The following is a 20,913-nucleotide window of genomic DNA, read 5'->3' as shown; positions in this document are numbered from 1 at the left end:
ATAGATCAGGAAAAAAAATAGGGGCCCATGATGGAGATGATAAATTTGACGTTAAAAAGCACTCATCTAACTTGCATTTAGGATGAGCATCTTTTCTCTCTGCTGGCCAGTCAATATTTAATTTGTCAACAGCACGAGTTATCACCTCCACAAGCTCCTCATATGCAGGGGAAATAGATGATGAATCCTCTCCCCTATTTGTGTTTGTGTCACTTTCATCAACACTCAGTAACTCTACCTTCTCAGAGCTAGAGCACCGAAGCATCGGGCACTCTTCCCGGGCGGAAGAAGCCGCTGTGCGGCACCGACACCAGCAAGAGAGCAATGGATCCTTCAGGGAAAGGAGGAGATAAGGCAGAGCCCGTCTCCAACCCCGCCGAGAGATCCATTTGCGAACCCCAGGTGAGCCTTCTCTGTGCTGCCTCGGCAGCAGTGGGTCCAGTGCCCTGAGGTTCGCGAGCCTGTCCATCATCCACGAATGTGGAGCATGCAGAGCGGGAGATGCTCGCAATGATGACAGTCAGTCCCTTCGAAGGCTGACATAGCATGCTCCACTCCCAAACAAACTACACAAAGATCATGTGTATCCCCACTCGTAAGGAAACGAGGGCAGGGAGAAGCACAAGACTTGAAGACTTAGCTGTTTCGCCATGATATATATATATATATATATATATATATAGAGAGAGAGAGAGAGAGAGAGTGACAGACAACAACAAATAAACAGACAGTTTTGACACAGAGCGCTTTTGCTGAGGCACAAAAAAGCTAACGTGAGAAAATGCACCGGATGTGCTTTTATCTCTTCCTGGTCATGACGTCACCCGCTCATTCTTTCCATTGGACTAGTTGACATGCGTGCTTCAGACGTAATCACGCGGAGGCGTTCCCAAAGCGGCATTGACGCATCGCGAGTTCCCCTGAAAGGGAACTTAAAGTATAAAAATAAAAGCTAATTCAAAATATATTTAAAAACGGTAACACTTTACAATAAGGTTCATTAGTGAACTATTAGTTAAAGTATTAACTAACATGAACCAACAATGAGAAAAATATTTGTTACAATAAGTTTGTTAATATCTTTGTTAATGTTAGTTAATAAAAATACAGCTGTTCGTTGTTTGTTTATGTTAGTTCACAGTGAATTAACTAATGTTAACAAATTCAACCTTTGATTTTAATAACGTATTCGTTAATGTTGAAATTAATATTAACTAAGATTAACAAATGCTGAAGTATTGTTCATTCTTAGTTCATGTTAACTTATGTAGTTAACTAATGTTAACTAATGAACCTTATTGTAAATTCTTACCATAAAAACTATAATAGTATATAATTATTACTAAAATAACACTGTATTGTAATGAAACATTAGATTCACACTCTTAATCCTTACCTGTCCACGTATTTCAGAGTAGGTTCCTGAAGGATCAACCCGTGTGGTGAGTGTGTAAACGGTGGCTGGCGAATCAGTCTATAGTGTAGAGGATGACACGACCGGCACAAAGGATTGTCTGGCTTTGAGGCGAGCAATGTGGCGTCGATTTCCAAGTGCTGCTCCATGGTGAAGAACTGCACTCCATACACCTCCTCCTTCACATCTAGCTTCAGCGTTAATGGTGTGTCACAGAATGCATACTGTGGACCCAGCGAGATGTTGTTACCACTAAGGGTCAGCAGAAGGATTTCGTGGATTGCAGGCAGTCCAGTATCCTCCAGGGAGAAGGTTACCCAAACAATGAGGGAATCAGGTACTAGTGGATAGGCAAACTCGAGCTGGAGCATACAGCCTTGGGGTGGGCAGGACGCTGAACCAACACTACTCGAGTCTAAGCCAGCGTTTGGGCTCCAAGTGCTGACACTCGCTTCACAGGCTTGCTCTACATCTGGTGGACCTAAGGACGAAAGCAAAGGATGAAAACCAAGAACATGTCTCAAACTTGGTAGCATACAAAAACAAAAAAATCATTTTCTTTGCCCTTTTATCAAGTTAATCAAATTTATGGTAAAAAAAAAGTCAGCTGTGGTTGCCAGAACTTTACCGTAAAAAAATATGGTAGCAACATTTTAGGTTTCACGGAACTGAACCTAAATGTACGGTAAAAACCCTGTATATCATTAACTGTTTTAACAACTACTTTACCTACCACCCTACTAACTTTAGCTAGACAATAATTTTATTCTAGAGCTGTTGTAAAGCCAAAACAATCTGTTACTTTAATTTCCTATTATCACTGTAAAGCTGCTTTGAAACAATCTATATTATATAAATGAAGGTGACTTGACTTGACACTCTGTTTTGTACATGTACAATATACTGATAACCAACTCAATAATACAGGTGGTAAAATAAATGATGAGTATATTGTATATTTTTATATATTATTTTAAAAGTGTATTTTGTGTTGTGAAGGTCCCAATTGGGACCATTTTTTAAAGTAATTTTCATGTCAAAGTCAAATCTGTGGATTAATAATTGTTTTTAACTGGTTGTGTAAAATAGGCACATACTATTGTAATTCACTAACAAGGTGCACAGTGTCATACACACAAATACAAAACAGTACAACACATGACACTAAAATATTGTAATAAACATTAATTAAATAACATAAGATGTGACATAAAACCAGAATGTCCCATAACTGATAACAAAAACTAACAAGAAACATAATTATTAAAACAATATACAATCAAACATAAAGTCTCATGCAGGGGAAATCAGTTATGGATTATTTGTTTTTAATTCCAAAGTCTGAACATTATTTTACTGTGAATCTACTAAAAATGTCCTGTTAAATCTATTAAAAGTGTTTACCGTATAAGGGAACTTTTACAGTAGCATTTTTTTTTCAGTATTTTGCTGGTCAATTTTTTTTTTTTTTTTACGCTGTAGCGTGCTTGCCAGGGAATTGCTATGGGGATGAAAACCCTTAAACCTAAGAATAACCAATAGTAATACTGATGTTTGCCTTAACAAGAACCGCTAATTATTTACAGATGAACATAAAAGTCTGTAGAAACAATCCTGAAATGAGATCAATTGCACTGCGTTCTGTTATTACATATGATTATTTGGTTCTTGGATTAATGAATGACATTTCAAAAACAAACAAACAGTTTCTAAGACGGCCAAATGATGTTCTTCGGTGAGATGGCAGGCGGTCATGGGGAGAATTCTGGCCCTGGGCCCAGTTTTTCCTTTTTAGAAACTGTCAAGAGGTCATTGTGAGGCATCTGAAGGGGGAGGGGACCGGAGAGGGGGTGAGCTTGACAGGGAGGCCCCACTGAAGCTCTGAAGGAAAATGTGCTTAAAACGGGACCTACAGCAGTGGTTAACAGCTACAAGCTGGCTGTTAAACTAAGTAAAGATAATAATTTTTTTATATAAAAATGATGAGTTTCTGTGGATCATTATTTATTTGATTCCAGCTACCTTTGTTGGCATGCAGAACAAAGTCACTGTGGACAGCTTAAATACTCAAGCAGATGAGAATGGTCCTTCATCCTACATGGGTTGTGTCAGAAAACCTAGGCAACTGGCTTGTTGTCTTACTGCTGTATCAGTGAGACATGTGAATATTTAATTACTACAATAGTGCTTTCTCATTAGAAATGACATCAAAAGTGGAAAACATTGGTAAAAAAAGTACATTTGGTCAAAAATTTACATTTACAAAGAAACTGATCACCAACCGCAACTTTATTTTTATAGCTCAACTGTCACACAATGGAAGACACAGGATTATGGGAAATCAAAGGCAGAGAAGGATACATCTATGCTGCCTTCAAAAATGTATCAGGTTGATCAATCGATCGGTTGTGTCTTTATGCCTTATCCAAATGCAGCTTTTTTAAGCTTTCAGATGCAGCCATGGATTTGTAAAACACCACTAAAAAGATGCAAAAATAACTTTCAATAACTTTTATGCAGTGTGTAATATCAGAACAGCATATAAACTCAAAAAGTATTTGGTTGCATTGGAAATGAAAATGCCAAACCAATTGGCATATGTAAATAAAAATGATGCTAGCCTTCCCTGAAACTTTTTGACCAACTGGTGTTGCATTGATTTTAGTGGACGTATGAAGTTAGTTCTTAGTTCATGTTTCCCAGCAGAGTAACCACAGGTTTAGTGGTTTAGGTCACATCCAGAAAGTTTCCAGATGCTTTTTTACCCTAATATTGAACAGCACATCTAGGTTTTATTATTATTATTTTTTTTTTCTTTTTACTTTTTATTGTTAACTAAACCCAATTAACTAAAGTGTGGATGAATCAGGCTAATATTCTCAAATATTCTCTCGAATTTCCCTGTGGGGAATTCCTGAAGATGCCCAGTGACTCATATTATGTATACCTTTGTATTTTATACCCGAGCTGCTTTTAAAAAAAAATATATATATATTTTTATTTATTTATTTAGTTAGTTAGTTAGTTAGTTAGTTAGTTAGTTAGTTAGTTAGTTAGTTAGTTAGTTAAACCATTCCCTGTTTCTGTCTATTGTAATCAGTTGAGTGTAATCTTTATCATTGTGCATCTTGTGATTAGAAAAATATATAAAAACTAAATAAAATTAAAAAACTACAACCACATTTTTTTCTTGTTTTGTGATTCACGTTGATATTTTAATAATTGTATTTATTTTCATGACATTTATAGATTTTTAAGTGTGGCTTAAGCATCCCATTTTGGGGCCACTGTTGCTTTTATAATTTTGTTTTTTGATCTGACTAGTTCCATGACGAATGGAAGAAAGGTGAGGTAAACGCTTCTTTAGCGTTTATTTTGGTTGACCTCAGTCAAGCAACATTTGCAGTCTGACTACTAAGTTAAATGACAAATGGAAAAACAGTTGGGCAAAATTTTTGTAAATGTTTATTTGGTTGACCTCAGCCAAGCATCTAGGTAACCTCCCTCGCACGTCTGACTCTGATATCACCATTTTTCTAAGGTTGGTATTTGTTGCTCAGTTAGGGCCAAAACAAACTGGAATGTTCTGAAACTAGATGCATTTTCGTAGTATCAAATGCACAAATCCTTGCAAAATGTCTCCCACATAGGTCCCCCATGTACCTCAGCTGCTGATCAAGGGAATATTAGAAGAAATATTAGATGGACATGGGAGAAAGGACAAAGCCAGAAATAGTGCAAGCCATCAAGCAGAACTAGACTTTCCAAAACAAACCAATAAGTTATAATCACAAACAATTGGTTTGTTTGAAAAGTCACATCAAACAAACCAAACATTTGCATCATCTTCAAAAAAAAAAAAAAAAAATCCACTTGAAGATTATGATAGACATACTGGAAACATTTGCCGATCATTAAAGCTTACTGACATTAGCAGTATCTTAGCAATGGAGACACAGCAGACAAATTAAGCATTGAGGTAAGAGTGGGACGGAGAAACAAGTAATTCCTAGCATTCCTTGGTTTTGTGCCTCACTTTCATTCTCGTCTTCTTCATGTTTTCAGTCAACTCATGAGCCTTCTCATGAGCACTAGAAACCACAGTGTAAATATGCATACCAAATCAAGTTGACTTTGCACAGCACTCATCCATCTATTTATTGTGCCAGTGTTGTTCTTTTCTTGAATTCCAGCAACACGATAAGGGCAACCCTGCCATAATGCGTGTTTCCAGAAAGTCAACTAAGGACACTTGAACAGGGGGAAATGGCTTTTTTAACCTAGATGATTGAGGACAGGGGGCATGCATTAGATGAGGTGTGCAATGCAGGTGATTTTCTGAGAGCGGTAAAGGGCAGAGGTTCAAGCCAGCTGCAGGTCGTCAAAGTCAGGTTTTTTATCCGATTGTAAACAGTGGAAAGATGGCAAGGGCAATAGAGTACATCGGGGAATCCATCCAAGTGCAAAGCATAGTTAAAGCGATGTGGCCATGGCAAGCCTGGGCATGCCTTCTCAGCTGACTGCGTGTAGCCACTGCTGGGCCAACTTGGCTTTGAGGGATACAAGCATGCACTTACGGCCGTACCCGCCACAAGTCTGACTCACCCATTTTTAAAAGTAACCCAAATGAAGTGATTAAGTAATTAAACAAAAAAACAGCCGGCCTCTGGAATGTAGGTCTCTGAAGTTGTTTTCAACATTTCAATGTCAAGACCAATTCACTTTTTTTCAAGAGCTTTTGCGGTTCGAGCTAAAATAGTGGGCATATGTCATGGCTGTTAAGCCCTAGAGCTTTTCCTGATTGCTTAGGTAAGTTACACAGATATTTTAAACCTATAATAAAATACAAAAATAACAACCAAATAAAAAAAAAATCCTCAGAATTCAGATAAGAATAGCCTGACTGCCATAAGAATATGGCAGTTTGGCTTCGTTATGTGATACCGGATCAAAGGTTGAACTACGAGGGCAAGATCATTGATACAGCACAGGAAAACATGACTCATTCCCCGTGGTAAAAAACATTCATTTATGTGCACAAAGCTCTATGGACCAATTCTTCCATATGTCCACATTTTTCTAGCCTTAAAATAAACACATGAGAAAATCGAAATTTATGACAACCCCTATGACTAATTTTTTCCACACTTTTTAGTTCTTCTCCTCATAGATTACTTTGCTGTTCCATCCAATATTGGCCTCACTTGGCATTGTGCATTGGGCGCAATGCTTTAATCATTTATCCCACTCAATAAAACTGCACATTAATGGATCTGAACGGCACTCACCAATTAAACACAATTTCCAAGTGTCAATAGAAACAGGTTCCTTTCACTTTGCCAAAGCAGTCAGCTGAAATCCAAACAGGAATCCTCCTAAAATAATTCAAGTAGGCCACTAACAAAACCATTAAATGGCCTGTAAGTCTCCTCATATGCAATGTGAATTAGTATGGCTTAATGTCATAGTAAATTCAACCATTAAAATCTTATTATGCTATTGTTATGTTCCAAAGCATCTTGTGGACAGCACTCAAATAAAATGATAAAAACCAGTTAAATCAATAAAGCAATGGTTCTTAAAAAAAGAAAAAAGATTCTACCTTTGATCTTCCTGGACTGGTAAAAAGTTTTTTTTTAAGGTTTCTGCCTTCAAAAAGTCTGATTTAAAACTGCATATCAGTCAAACCAAGAAGGCATCCGTTGGAAGGCTTTTGGATAATATTTTAGTCTAAAGATTCATTAGTGTTACTGAGTCTTACCTTCGGCTTCACGGGGACTCCAGTGGCCGGAGGGGCCGCAGGGTCTGGGAGAGGACGAGTTCGAGGCATACTGAAGGAGCACCCCAACTTCAGTACATCTGTCACAAACTGATCCCACTTCTCTAGGAAATCAACAGACAGCCAAAGTAGCAACTTAGACACAGCAACACCACAACTTTTTTATAGCCTCTTGATGCCTTTAAGGGTGTTCACACTTGTTGTTTGGTTCTCTTTGTTCTACTGGTCTGGACCAAAAACTAACACATGTGGTTGGCTTAGCATTCACACTGTCACCGAACCTAAAGTAAAAAAAAGGCTTTTATGACGTACATTTTGCGACAGGAACATCCAAAACAATTCTGTGAGCTGGGCTAAATGCGCTCACTATATGTGCACACATATGATAGGACAGTTTTGGTCAGAATTATTGGCACCCCAGGTAAATATGATCAAAGATGACAATAAAAATAAACCTGCATTTTTTGCTGGAGGTCCTGTACATCTTGTTTAGATACATGGTATCATGGATTCTAGCAAATACCAACAGATAAAAAAAAAAAAAAACCTGACGGCCTCTGCTATAATTCTTATAATGGGCCGTGGTTGGATCGTCCATCAGGACAATGATCCAAAACAATGTGTCACTGAGCACAAAATGAAGCTTCTTCCATGACCATCCTAGTTCCCTGACGTGAACCCTATAGAAAGTGAGTGGGTGAACTGAAGAGAAGAAGCACCAACATGGATCTGGGAATCTAAAGGATCTGGAAAGATTCTGTATGGAGGAGTGGTCTCGGATCTCTTGTCAGGTGTTCTCCAAACTCATCAGGCATTATAGGGGAAAACTCAGAGCTGTTATCTTGACAAAAGGAGGTTACCAAAACTATTTAATAAAAGGGTGCACATAATTGTGGACAACGTATTTTCGAGAAAAACATTTATTTCATAATGTGATTTCCCCCCACTTTCAATTATTTTACTTAAATGAAAGGTTAGAGTTTTGCTATTTTTTTAAATAAAAGATCAAAGGGATAAACAAAGGAGATTTATTTTTACAGCCAGCTTTGGTCATATTTACCAGGGGTGCCAATAATTCTAACCACAACTGTATATGATGGAACGGGCAACTTGTGAAGAGATTATAAAACGTGTTAAGGAGTCAAAACAGTGGCAGGAATCCCTCTGTCACACACACAAATAAAGATCTGCTGCGAGGAGATGTGGTTCTGATGCCTGTACCGAACTGTGATGAGAAAAAACAGGTATTCATGAGCATTCTGTCATTTTTGGGTCGCACCATGTCCTGTTTTTGGTATGTTTACATGTCTTTGGTCCATATTGCATTCATATTTCATTCGAAACCCATCTTTTCATCGGTCTCTGTCCGCTTCTTTGGTGCGCACGAGCGTTTCGGATGGCAGCATTCACACTTATTCAAATGAACCGGACTAACAGAGCAATCACACCAAAGTTAGTTTTAATCGAACCAAACATACCAAGTGTGAACACACTCTAAAAATCACTAAAACTGTTGAAAGAAATGCTTTGGTGATGGGAGAGAAATTGGTACATGACTCAAACCTCTCCATCAGCCCACTACAACTTCAATATTTTGATGGCACGTACATTACTGCACTACATAAACTTTAATCGTTATTGACATGATTGACCTTGACTTGTTTAGTATCTCTCCAACAATTTTTTTATTGGGGAACTTACACAATATATTAATTTCTGGAATGAACTAATAAAACCTAACGAAACTCATAAAAAATGTACTATCGAAACAAGTCTTGGAGACACTCAAAACATCACTATCTCATTGTAGTGTACATAACTTTGTATCAGGTTTCTCCTCTCTACAGTGATTATCATTTGTTTAATATTAGGCACTTTCTATTGTACAGGGCGTGAAACTCTTAAATTTTTTTTCTTCCCCTTTTCAATGAATGTCCATGGAAGGAGGTGCTTAACCTTCATTCAATGCTGATTTTCAAGGAGGTCAATATAACTAAATGTTATATATTTTGATTTATTTTCATTTTCTTTGAGATTTATACGAGTACGTTTTTGTCGGGACGTTTTTATATACAGTTTAAAACTTTTTTTTGTTTTGTGATTTTCTAGAAATAAACATTAATATTCAAAATTATGCTAATATTTTTTTAAAAATAAAAAACATAATTAAATAATAAAGTATTTTTTAAAACACCAGAATGGGTAACAGGTTTTTCAAATTTAAACTAAATTAAGATATAAATCAGTAGTAGCTAGCTTTTCAACATCAAACTAAATGTTGTAAACACAAATATTTTCCTAAAATGTTTTTTTTCAGGATAATTGTTTTCTTAATACATTTATAACTTCTCAGTATGTTCCTACACAAAAAAAGTTACTTCTTGGGTTTCACAATTTTAAGAAATGTTAAATTTTTCATAATGGGGAAAATTATGCATTAACATTTTAATACATGTTTTAATAGTTCTTTTCACCTGTCTAAGTAATGGCCAGTGAGGGCAGGGAACCATTCCAGGGTAAGGGAGTCTTGGTCCTGCGCTGTTACTCGAGGAGGTAGAGGAACGGGAGCTGGTTTACTGCCTGGTCTCCAAGACTGGTAGATCAGATCTAGGTAACAGTGCATCCGAGCCACCTGGTTCAGCGTGAAGGAATCTGTGCAATCGTCATCTTTATGGGAACAAAACATAGAAAATCATAGGCAAAGAAATCACAGACAGTACACTAATTTTAAATCCATTTAACAAATTTCCTGTCAGAATCAGCCCAGAAAATGCTAAAAAATACTACAGAAAATCTTTAACTCAACAGACATTGAGGTCCCTATTTGAACGATCTCAGCGCATGGTCTTAAAGCGCAAGTGCACTTAGGGCGAGTCAGAATCCACTTTTGCTAGTTTAACGACTGTAAAAATGGTCAGCGCATGGTCTAAAAGGGTTGTCTCTATTCTCTTAATGAGTAATGGGGGTGTTTTGGGCGTAACGTGCAAGAGTGTAATTTCCCATTCCCTTTAAAAGCCAGTTGCGCTCGCGCCATGGCGGATTCGCTATTTATATAACGGAATTTGCAAGCGGAAAGACTGAGTGCTTCTCCAGAGCGCAAACGGATCTGCTCGTGCGCAAGGTTAAAGCGCGCAAGCAGACCATCTATTCTACGGGACAAAAAATCCACCATATCTTTATGTATACAATATTCATCTTTTACATTGTTATCCTTTTATTTTTAATATTTTTCTAGTTTGTGGGCCCTGTGTGTGTAATAAGCAGAGTGTACGCGCATTGTGGACCCGCCTATATGCGCATATTACTAACACGCTCTTTAAATAACAAAAAACTATTGCACCATTGACTTAAGACCAGGTTTCAGTTGGTCAATGGCGCAATCTATTTCAGTTGCCTCAAAATAGCAATGTGCCAACAATGCGACTGAACACACCACTTTTTTAGACCAGCACGCCCATGGGCGCAAATGTATTTGCTATTTAAACAACGTGGCGCAGGACGTGAAAATGATAACTGTGTCCAGGTGAAACTAGCAAAAAACATTTGTGTCGCGCTTGGCGCTGCATTGCGCCGGGTGTATGATTGGGCCCCGAGAGTTAATATATATGTCTTACCAGCATAGCTCATGTAATTGTTGAAAGGTGTTTTTTTGAAATGACGTCTGCCGCAGGTATCATTGCATGGCTCAGGATCTCTGCAGTACTTGTACTTGGGTGTGGGATTGGTATCTGCACACAGATCTCCAGTTTCAAGAGAGGGCTCAGTCTCCAAGCAGGCATCGTTACAGGACTCCACCTCTGAGACTCCCCTGAAGACATGGTACAGTCCGAGGCTGTGGCCAATCTCATGGATCATGGTGTGAGTGTGGCCAAACGTACCATAAAATGAAGGGTTTAATACAATCCCACCTCAAAAAAGACAGAGCAAGAACAGGTATCATAAGCATCATCTTTTTTGGTACCTGTTCATTTTGGAACGTTTTCTGATGACAATAAACATTGATAGGAAATTACATTTCAGACTCAAACCTGCTTCCCTGTGGGAACACTGCAGCCTTTATACAGTATGTCATGACGATGTGTGCAACCATTGTGCCATAGCTCTGAAATCTTTTGCTGATCTTTTTTGGTCAGTGCTCTTTAAAGTGCCCCTATTATGCTTTTTTGAATATTACCTTTTAATGCAGTGTGTAATATAGCTATTTGTGAATGTAAAATGTCTGCAAACTTTAAAAGATCAAAGTGCACGACAAACTAATTTATTGTCTCCTAAAAAAAATAATCGATTTTGAACTGCCAAAACGAGTCGTCCAGTCTCACTTCATGTTATATACCTACGCTACGTAACAATGTAACAAATTTGCATAATTCCAGCCTATATGGTCATCATTGGCTGCCCGTGAACAACATCTACTTTGACCTGCCCTCACAAATTGTTGTTGTAGCTGAGGCCTGGAAGAGTTTGGTTTGGGTTGTTGACATAGAGAATACACTGTTTTCAGCACTGCAAATCCACTTTGTATGCACTTCAGAAGGATGAGGACTTGTGCTGCAGTTGATACAGAAAAAACTACAGCATCATTACCGTTCATATCACTGTGTATCAAGCGCTGAGGAAGCCTCCAGAGCTGAGATATGATAATAGGCATTTCGTTTCCGACACGCGTTGTAAGCCTCTAGACCAGAGGTCTTCAATCCTGCTCCTAGAGGGCCACTTTCCTGCAGACTTTAATTCCAATCTGCTTCAGCACACCTGTCTTTGTATTTTCAAGCAATCCTGGAGAGCTTGATGAGCTGATTAATGTGTGTTTGATTAGGGTTGGAACTAACCTAAGCAGGACAGTGGCCCTCCTGGAGCAGGATTGAAGACCTCTGCTCTAGACTAATCACAACAAGACTGGGTCATCTGACCAATCAGAGCAGAGTAGGCTCGCAGAAAGGAGGGGTTTAGAGAGACTGAATCTTCAGGGAAAAATAATAATATATTTTTAAACCCTTTGAGAAATTAAGTGATGTGCGTTGTATATTAAGTGATGTGTGTTTGTAATACTATTGTAGGAGTCCTCCAAAAAAAGAAAAGAAACCTTTAATATAGCATAACAGGGGCACTTTAAAATGCTTAAAAACTGCTAAATATATGATGCTGATCCAATTGTTGTTATCTATTTATTAGTGGTCCATGTATTTACCCAAATGTGTTAAAGCTTCTTTATCCCAGGGCCAAGTGCCCACACCAGCCACGTCTTCATCAGATGAGTTAGCAAAGAATATGTTCAAGTGTGTGGATCCATCCAAATTCAAAACCTCTTTCAGCTCCTTCACGTTCATGTAAGCCCTGTTGAAAAAAAAAAACAGAAAAAACATCTCAAAATCAATGGGATGTACGATATCACGATTTTAGATTGTGAATGATTCAAATGCTAAATAAAATACACATTCGATCAGTTGCAGTTCTTGCGCCCCCAGATACAGTCCCTAGTATAGGTAGGTTTATTATTAGGTGTGGGGGTGGGGTTGGGATTAGGCAATTAGGTATTGGCTTCCACAAGGGGGATAATAATTTGGATAAACCGCTCAATTCATATGGATTAGATTTACGATCCCTTTATAAACTTTTTGAGGCATCAAAGTGGTTGTTGCGCAGCTGTCAATGGAGGGACAGAAAGCTCTCAGATTTCATCAAAAAGATCTCCCCCGAAGATGAACGAAAGTCTTACAGTTTTGAAACTACATGAGGGTGACTAAATAAAGACAGGGGTTTCATTTTTGGATGAACTAACGCCTTAAATTGTTGAATACACACAGTCATGTATAATTTAAATGAATGTAAACAGGTCAGATGTGTATCAGTATTTTAGATCCATGCATTCGGTCTTAAAGTGACAGCACCCTAATAAACCTGCTGCCATCTCTCATTAATGTTAATCAAACAACAAAAGACAAAGAGAAAATATCTCACTGCTATTTACAGAAAAACTTCAGCAGCTTTAATAAGAATCTGTGTATATTTAATTCATACAGAAGTTTGAAAAGAAGTCATTCAAAAGTTTGGGGTCAGTACCATTTTTTTATTTATTTTTTTAAGACATGTATTGTTCAGCAAGGATCCATTACATTGATCAAAAGTGACAAAAACATTATGTTACAAAAGGTTCTATTTTAAATAAAGACTATTCATCTATTCATCAAAGCATGCTGAAACAATGTACACAACTGTTTTCAACACTGATAATAATAATAATTAAAAAATAATAATAAAGGTTTATTGAGCAGTAAATCAGCATATTAGAATGATTTCTGAAGGATCATGTGACACTGAAGACTGGAGTAATGAAAATTCAGCTTTGCCATCACAGGAATAAATTACATTTTAAAATATATTCAAAAAGAAAACAGTTCACAATAGTACTTCTTTCTTTTCCCATTTTTAATCAAATAAATGCAGCCTTGGTGAGCATAAGAGACATCTTTTAAAACACTAAAAAACCTTACTGATCTCAAACTGAGTGTTTGGCTATCTAAATGTCCAATTAAAGGGTAAATATAATTACCACATTTTGAGGATTTTTTTATTATTGAAATACAACAGTCTCAGGACAGATGGGAAAGCCCATTCAGAAAATACACGAAGAGCACGTGTGTGTAAATGTTTGTCAAGAGAAGCAGTGCTCTGTAATTTAATGGCCCTAGTGAGGCTGTCACACAGAGTTTGTATTTGGAAGGAAACCTGAGCCCCGCTCTGCAGCCAGCGCTGAGGTCAGAGGTCATTGGCCCTGTCTAGTTAGGAATGCATTGTGTCATTTGGATAGTTCCAAAGACGGCCCCCTTAAAATGCTTATTATTTCACCTCAAACACACTGGGTATGTTATTCCCATGCAAGCCTTTCCCCTGCAGTGATAACTGTCCTGCAAGTCAAACAAAGACAAGCCTCTCTGGAGTGATGAATGCTGGCTTGCTGGAGACATACATTTCCATAAGTACAACAGCATGTAACCATGCATATATTCATATTTGAGTAGACGTATAGTATTTCATATCGCCTCTCTGCTAACCTCCTCTGTCTTTATGGGAGGCCCTGTTTAATCCTCTTTTGAAAAATGCTGGAACAAAAATGAATACAAGCGGTGCTGAGCTCCTACCGCCAACACTTTTAAATGTAGTAAACACCCACCTCCACTATTCAATAGGGGGGAAAACCCCACCAGGTCTCATTCCTCATCTTAAGATCAACATCTGCTAGCCAGTTCACCGTGAGGACCAATCAAACTCAGTATCTGTTGTCATGCTGCTAAACCCAGGGTTAGCCTAGACATTATGAAAATGAATGTATTACTTTGTAGTGCTTTTTGATGTATTAACCTTCTAAGGAAGACACAGGCTTAGGAGACAGGATGACCATTTCCTGGTATTTATTTTCTCGTAAGCCTTATACCATGGCACTATGTCTTGTAAAGTCATCACTCACTGTCATAAAAGAGAAACACTATAAGCCTCATGACAGTTCAAAAGAAAAGTAAGTCTAGTAAACACACGTTTGCATTTAAGTACTAGACCACATTTTCAATCAAAAACCGAATCTACTTATAAAGCACGTTGGTTATTGTACATCCCATTTTTAAAAAGGACAACACTTATCAGGCACAATATGCTCAGTCCGAATCATTTTGGGGGAATAACATTTTATTTCATTGACCCATCTAATACCCCTTCTGTGTGAGTGAATGGAAAGGACAGAGGCGTGATAATGTTGCACAAAATTGAACAACCAAGGCAGAGGGTGTGATGTTCTCTAGGCAGAACATTGATGATTAGTTGTGGTGGTGACGTTACAAGCCAACACAGCTGCCAATGAGATGCAGCACAGCGTGGAAACATCTTGTGTGGTACAAGTCTCAAATAACCTGCCTCATTCCACACATATTCAGAAAACAACTCAAAACAGAATAGAACATTACAAGGAACATTACTGTGTTAATCATTTCAACTTGTTATGGGTAAAGAATGAGCACTTTGACTCTCTTATGAGAAATTTGACAAGTACATCACTGGTTTATCTTGATCTAGAGTCTAGTTTATCTAAACTAGTGAGCTATGGATTAAAAACCCCAAACAAAACAGAATTCATATTTTATTTATCTTATTATTTTAGTGTAGAACGAATAAAGATGTTTGTTGTTAGGATGACAAAGTTTTAAAAGTAAAAATTTTAGGCTGCTCTGCCTCAGCTGTCTTAGTGTTTGTCAATTTCAAAATGATCGAGATTGCCAATCAAATCAAAGAAGGCGGGTCTTACCGTCACAACGCAGCGAGAGTTTGTGGAAAGATGCAATAGATGTAAGTATTAGATAACTGTTTTACAATAGAAATGTTCTGCGACCGACAGTAATAGCCGATCTAGTGTACTATAGTACTCGACGTTCTATGAAATTTCGTCATTTTGAATTGAAAATATGCTGTCATGGTTCATGTAATTAATAACTGAATGTGATGAGACAAAAAAACTTTTGCATTTTCGACATATTAGACATAGGAATAAGAGTGAATGTGTGCATATTTTAAAATAAAGTATTATTTGCAAATTGTTTCAATTGATTACTTCATAACTGCAGTTGAATTAGACCTAGATCTACTTTTACAATAATTTTTTTTTAAATCCATTTAATCCTTAGTTATTTCATTACTTTATTATTTAATAATACATAATAAATCCCTGCAAGCATAAAAGTGAAACTCTGCCTATGAGTAAACCTAAATATTGCAATAAATAGATGTCATCCTTTAGATAAAAAGGTATTAGAAAAAGAAAAGAAACTCCACGGCGTAGCTACGCCATCACTCCTACGGCGTCGTGGCCGTTTTATGGTTCTGCGATGGGTTGCGAACGCTAGGGGGGGGGGGGGTCGGGGGGGGGGGGGGGTGTGTGTGGTTTGCGAATCTCTTTGCTAGTTTGTATTGGTTCCGTGCGCCGGTTCTGCTTTTTGCTTTTAGCGGAGACAAACAAATTTGTCCCACTGGTTTTTCCACCGCTTCATGCAGTCGGTGACGTCCAAGCCAACATTTTGGGCAATCTCTTTCCATGAGTTGTTTGCCATCTGGCAGTCTTTGTAGTGCGCTGAAGAGAAATTGTACAGATGGTCGTAGTTTCATACTTCCTTGATCAAACTTTCCTCAACTTGATCCATCGTTGAAACAAACAGTGCAGTGGTCACTTTAAAAATGGCGGTATAGCGGGAGGGGGAAACCGGAAAAGCTATAATAGTATAATCTGACCAATCACAGCCCTTGCGGTCTGTGTCGCCTCGACGCGTAGTTACAATTTTTTGGAGGTGCACGTCAAGCTACGGCGGAGGGGTCGGAGAGGGGTTCGCGGAGACGCAGAGGGTCTGCAGAGGTATGCCGTCGATTCGACACAGAAGCATAAAACAGGCTTTAGGCATGACAGTTCAAAAGAAGGAAATCAAGTCTAGTAAACACACTTTTGTGTTTAAGTACTGCATACATTTCCAAACAAACATTCAATCGCGCATAAACGTGCATGCTGTCACCTTTTTCACAGATTCACGTTTTTTGAAGTTTACACAGATATGATAACGGTATTGCTTTCAAACCTCGTTTTCAAAAACTTGCACTTTAAAACCTGTTTAAAATGTTGCATTCTCAGGCCACCAAAACGCTGTTGTTGTGTAAAGGAATGGCCAGAATGCATTATACGTTTTTTGATCTCAGTTGAAAACGGTGTCGTGTAAGCAGCCCCTAAGTAAGTGGCTCCCCAGCCACTGTGGCTAGTTTCCAAAGTGGCAATTTTACTGGTTGACAGATACCATGGGGAAAATCTGCCATATAGATATTTTTAATATTATCTTATAATTTGGCAGAAGGTACATTAGGCTGTTGTCACTTTAAGACCTGACACACGGATCCATTATACTGTTACACATGCATTTTCTTCCTTAACCGTTTACGTTCACTTAAAACTGACTGTTTAAGTGAATTCTCGCCAAGTCATCATTTTGACATTATTTTGTGTGTATGTGACTGTTTAAGCACAATAAGCAGCAAAAAATAACTCAATTTAGCACTGAGAGGCTGCTTTATGTACACACACTTTGGGTGTGAGCACAAAATCTGTGGGAATTAGTAAAAATTATGCGCAATACGCAAAAAGTTCAAGCCCTGTAACACCAACAATATTCATCCAGAGAAAATTAAACGAGTGGATGAGGGGAGGTGGATTTATGTGTCAACTCGCTGTCGAAGAGATGAGACAGAGAAAGCGCACCTAGTATCGTGTATCTATTCTGTGGAAAATGAGTATTGATAGCGATTCAGAAATTTCAGTATCGATATATCGACATTTTTGACAACACTACATTAGGCCTACACTTACCGGTAGTTTACTATTTCAGATGCCTATTTAAAAGATACAGTTGAAAAGATTATATATATCTTAAATTTAACCCTGCAAAATGGCTCCGTGGAGGGACTGCATTACATGGCACTACTAAAATCCACCCATATTTGGCAGGTGTTAATGTCCAGCCCTGTATGTATATGTATATGCTGTATGCATATGTGTGTATATAAACCTAATACTTAGAATGACGTCATCCTTTAGAAGAAAAAAACAAGAAAGAAAAAGAAATCAAAAGGCGGCAGAGGTTCGCTTGTGAAACCGTGGAAGTCAGCTCAGGAGAACAGATGATATAAGGTTTCCCTCCTAATAATTTCAGGAATTTCATTATTTCCTATGAAAATATTTGGCTGGCTTTTTGGCTGTACAGAAGGGGGAAAGGGGGTCAGGGAGTTTCATGATGAGATGAATAAGTCAGCTATAGAGTAAGTGCAAAAAGAGCTTGTTTTTTAAAACGCAGGCCTCTGCTTTAATAAAAGTTCCACTACTGTAGGTCAAAGCCACCTAATCTGAGTTCAATTAAGTTTAATCCACTGGCTCACTAACAAAAACACAACACGAATCAGATGTGGACGTAGGCCTACTACATAAACAGCAGGCCAAAGTATGCATATGTCCAGCCAAAGTATGCAGGCATCAGTGGTCATGTATTGCACAATGCTGCTCAGGATCATTTGAGGGTTTTTTGCTGAGTAGGGAAGTGGGTGACACTGGCAGTACAACGTTTGAAGCCACATAATGAATCACTAGACTGACATTAGTGGTGATCACCTTCATGAATGCCAGAATAGTCTGGTGCCAATCTCACAGGGCAGAACGTCTTAAAAGAGGTCAGTCCATTCACATTTATATATCAACATGTACAGTACAGGCTTGTATCATGGGAATGCTGTCCATTATACGAGCAAAAAAAGGGGGGGGGAAAGCGCAAAAGTCACTGCTGATCAGTTCCGCCTGGCTACACTCAGAGTGCTCCAAGTGGTGTGTTGACGCATTTATATTTAATGCCTATTAAATGCGTGATTATGGCTTCATCCATTTACACCCATGTATTATTCATCTGAATCAGTAAAGACTGCCTTACATCCAGATGTACTGAGTGTGGTTTTGCGTAGAGCTGCTCGGGGCGGGTTGGCATGGCAGTGTTCACCAGTTGGCTGAGAGGGCTATAATTTTCTCAGCCTTTCATGGATCTTTTCATCAGCTCCAAGTACATAAGAGGAGTGATCAATCATCTATACAATTAGCATCATGCACAACCAGGCGTGAAGTTCACAGGCTCGTGGGATAATTTGTAGCTGACCTCTACAGGAATAATATAATTCACAGACAGTTACCATAAAAGGGACTAGAAGAGAGGAGGACTCGTTTATGCAAGGTCTATCAAAAACGGGGGCTGTTTTATATATGAAGAAAAGAGAACTGAAGTAGATAAAACATGAGAAATATTGGATGAAAAGAATACAGTAAACACTGTAGCCTCACAGAAGAATGAGCGCAATGTAGAACTTTGGATATTCCTATGTATGTCTGAGTCTGTTTTCCACAGGAAACACCTGCACAAAGTATTTAAAAACATATTTTTTGGGGGAATAAAATTCAATCAACATCTGGTTCAATAACATACTGTATTAGAGTGTGCAGTGCACGATCTGTGTGTGTGTGCCTGTGTGTGTGTATATATATATATATATATATATATATATATATATATATATATATATATATATATATATATAGACACATGTGTGTCTATATTCCGAAATCCTCCATTACTACTGTCATTTGTCATACTACTTGCACAATTTTTCACTCGCAGAAATATGCCTAATTTAGAACAAACAACAGATTTACATTTTTTTAAGCATTTTACTAAATGTAATAAAATGACAAATAATAAAATAAAATAACATTATTTTTTTTAAAGAAATTCTGCTGAGGCTTTAATAAACATAAAATTATTTTCTGCGAATCAGTTCAAATGGTCCATATGATGAATCACCATAAATCATCTCAATATTTCCGATTTATCACGCAAAACTTTTGCATTTAGTGTTTTTGCGAATAGTCCCAAAGCTTCTTCCACACAAACTTCACTTTCACAAGAGAATGCAAAAGTTTGGTGAGCGAATGCAAAAGCACTGTAATATATTTTTTCATCCCATCTATTTTTTCCCCACCTCCAAGTTCCCCTTAAAAGCTCAGAAAAATACACTGTGAAAAATATTTCTTGGTTATTTTTAATCAGATATTCTGTACTATACATTAAACATTGCAAACGTATGTGGCGACAGTAGCAGTTTCAAAACTATTGTTCTTCTGATAAAAAAAAAAAAACAGCCCTTTGAGCCATTTCAGAGCAAATGCATACATAAAAAGATATGTATCGACTATTAAAGGCTGAGAAACATTGCGAGCTGTATCCTCAGGACTACATTCATGCTGACTCAACATGAGTTGTGTACCATCACATTTGATGCGGACAGCCAGACACACAAACACCGACGCTGCAACAAAGCATCAGCATTATTTGGTTCTCATGAATTCCTCGCTTTATTTTAGGAGACAAATATGTTCGAAATACGATTGAAACCATCTCTTTGAAATTGAATAAGGTTGTGTGTGTCCAGTGATGCTAATGTGGTGGAGTGGAAGTCCCCAGTGAAAAGGCCTCCTCACACAAATGAATCAGCTGGTCTCACAGTGGCATGTTAAAGGACTACTTAATTGCTGCAGTTTAAAAAGAGGAAATCCTTCTGTCCCCAGGGCTTAACTCTTTATCCAAACCTACTTCTGAACACTAGGGGTTGGACCTTGTGGTTGTGTGCCTATGTGTGTGGGATTGCATGCGATGAATAGGGAGACAGATCTCAATCTCTTTTTTTAGGTTGCCACTTCTGTAGGCTTGTGGTTTCTCAAGCCTCCAGAGGAAAAAAAAAAAGGTGCTAAGAGCGTCCAAATCCTTGATAAGGTAACCAGCTATTAGCCAGCTTAGTTTACAAGCCAAGTGACTTAGATTATGTCACAGAATGACATAAGATCCTCTTATGTTTTGAGTTGGATCCCCTTTTCAAGGACAAAGCAGGGGCAAAGAGAGTGCACAGCGGTACAACATACCTTTGACTACTCTGAGACAAACAAGTATGTACTTGAGATATGCTGTATGGAAAGCTATGCATTTTCTTTCCTCTCTTGAAGTTGTTGTGACCTTTGAATCACCAGTGATCAGCGAAAGCCCTGCCCTGAAGCTAAATACTGTCATCACTGCCAGACTGAGCACTTAATCCAGTTCCATACAGATAGTTCAGT

At 38.1% G+C, this 20,913-nt stretch overlaps 1 protein-coding gene across 1 annotated transcript in view; it reads right to left on the bottom strand.

Moving 5' to 3' along the window:
- Positions 1-20,913, bottom strand: part of pappab (pregnancy-associated plasma protein A, pappalysin 1b) — a gene marked incomplete at its 5' end in the record, with an annotated part of 108,397 nt that overhangs the window by 74,755 nt on the left and 12,729 nt on the right. The window contains 5 exons of the mRNA XM_079606501.1: positions 1,397-1,895; positions 7,176-7,297; positions 9,668-9,860; positions 10,808-11,101; positions 12,382-12,527. Coding sequence (XP_079462627.1) covers positions 1,397-1,895; positions 7,176-7,297; positions 9,668-9,860; positions 10,808-11,101; positions 12,382-12,527 — 1,254 coding nt within the window. The remainder of the gene's footprint in view (positions 1-1,396; positions 1,896-7,175; positions 7,298-9,667; positions 9,861-10,807; positions 11,102-12,381; positions 12,528-20,913) is intronic.

Source organism: Phoxinus phoxinus (assembly GCF_949152265.1).
Source record: "Phoxinus phoxinus genome assembly, chromosome: 3".
Lineage (NCBI taxonomy): Eukaryota > Metazoa > Chordata > Actinopteri > Cypriniformes > Leuciscidae > Phoxinus > Phoxinus phoxinus.
This window is presented reverse-complemented; position numbering and strand designations above follow the sequence as displayed.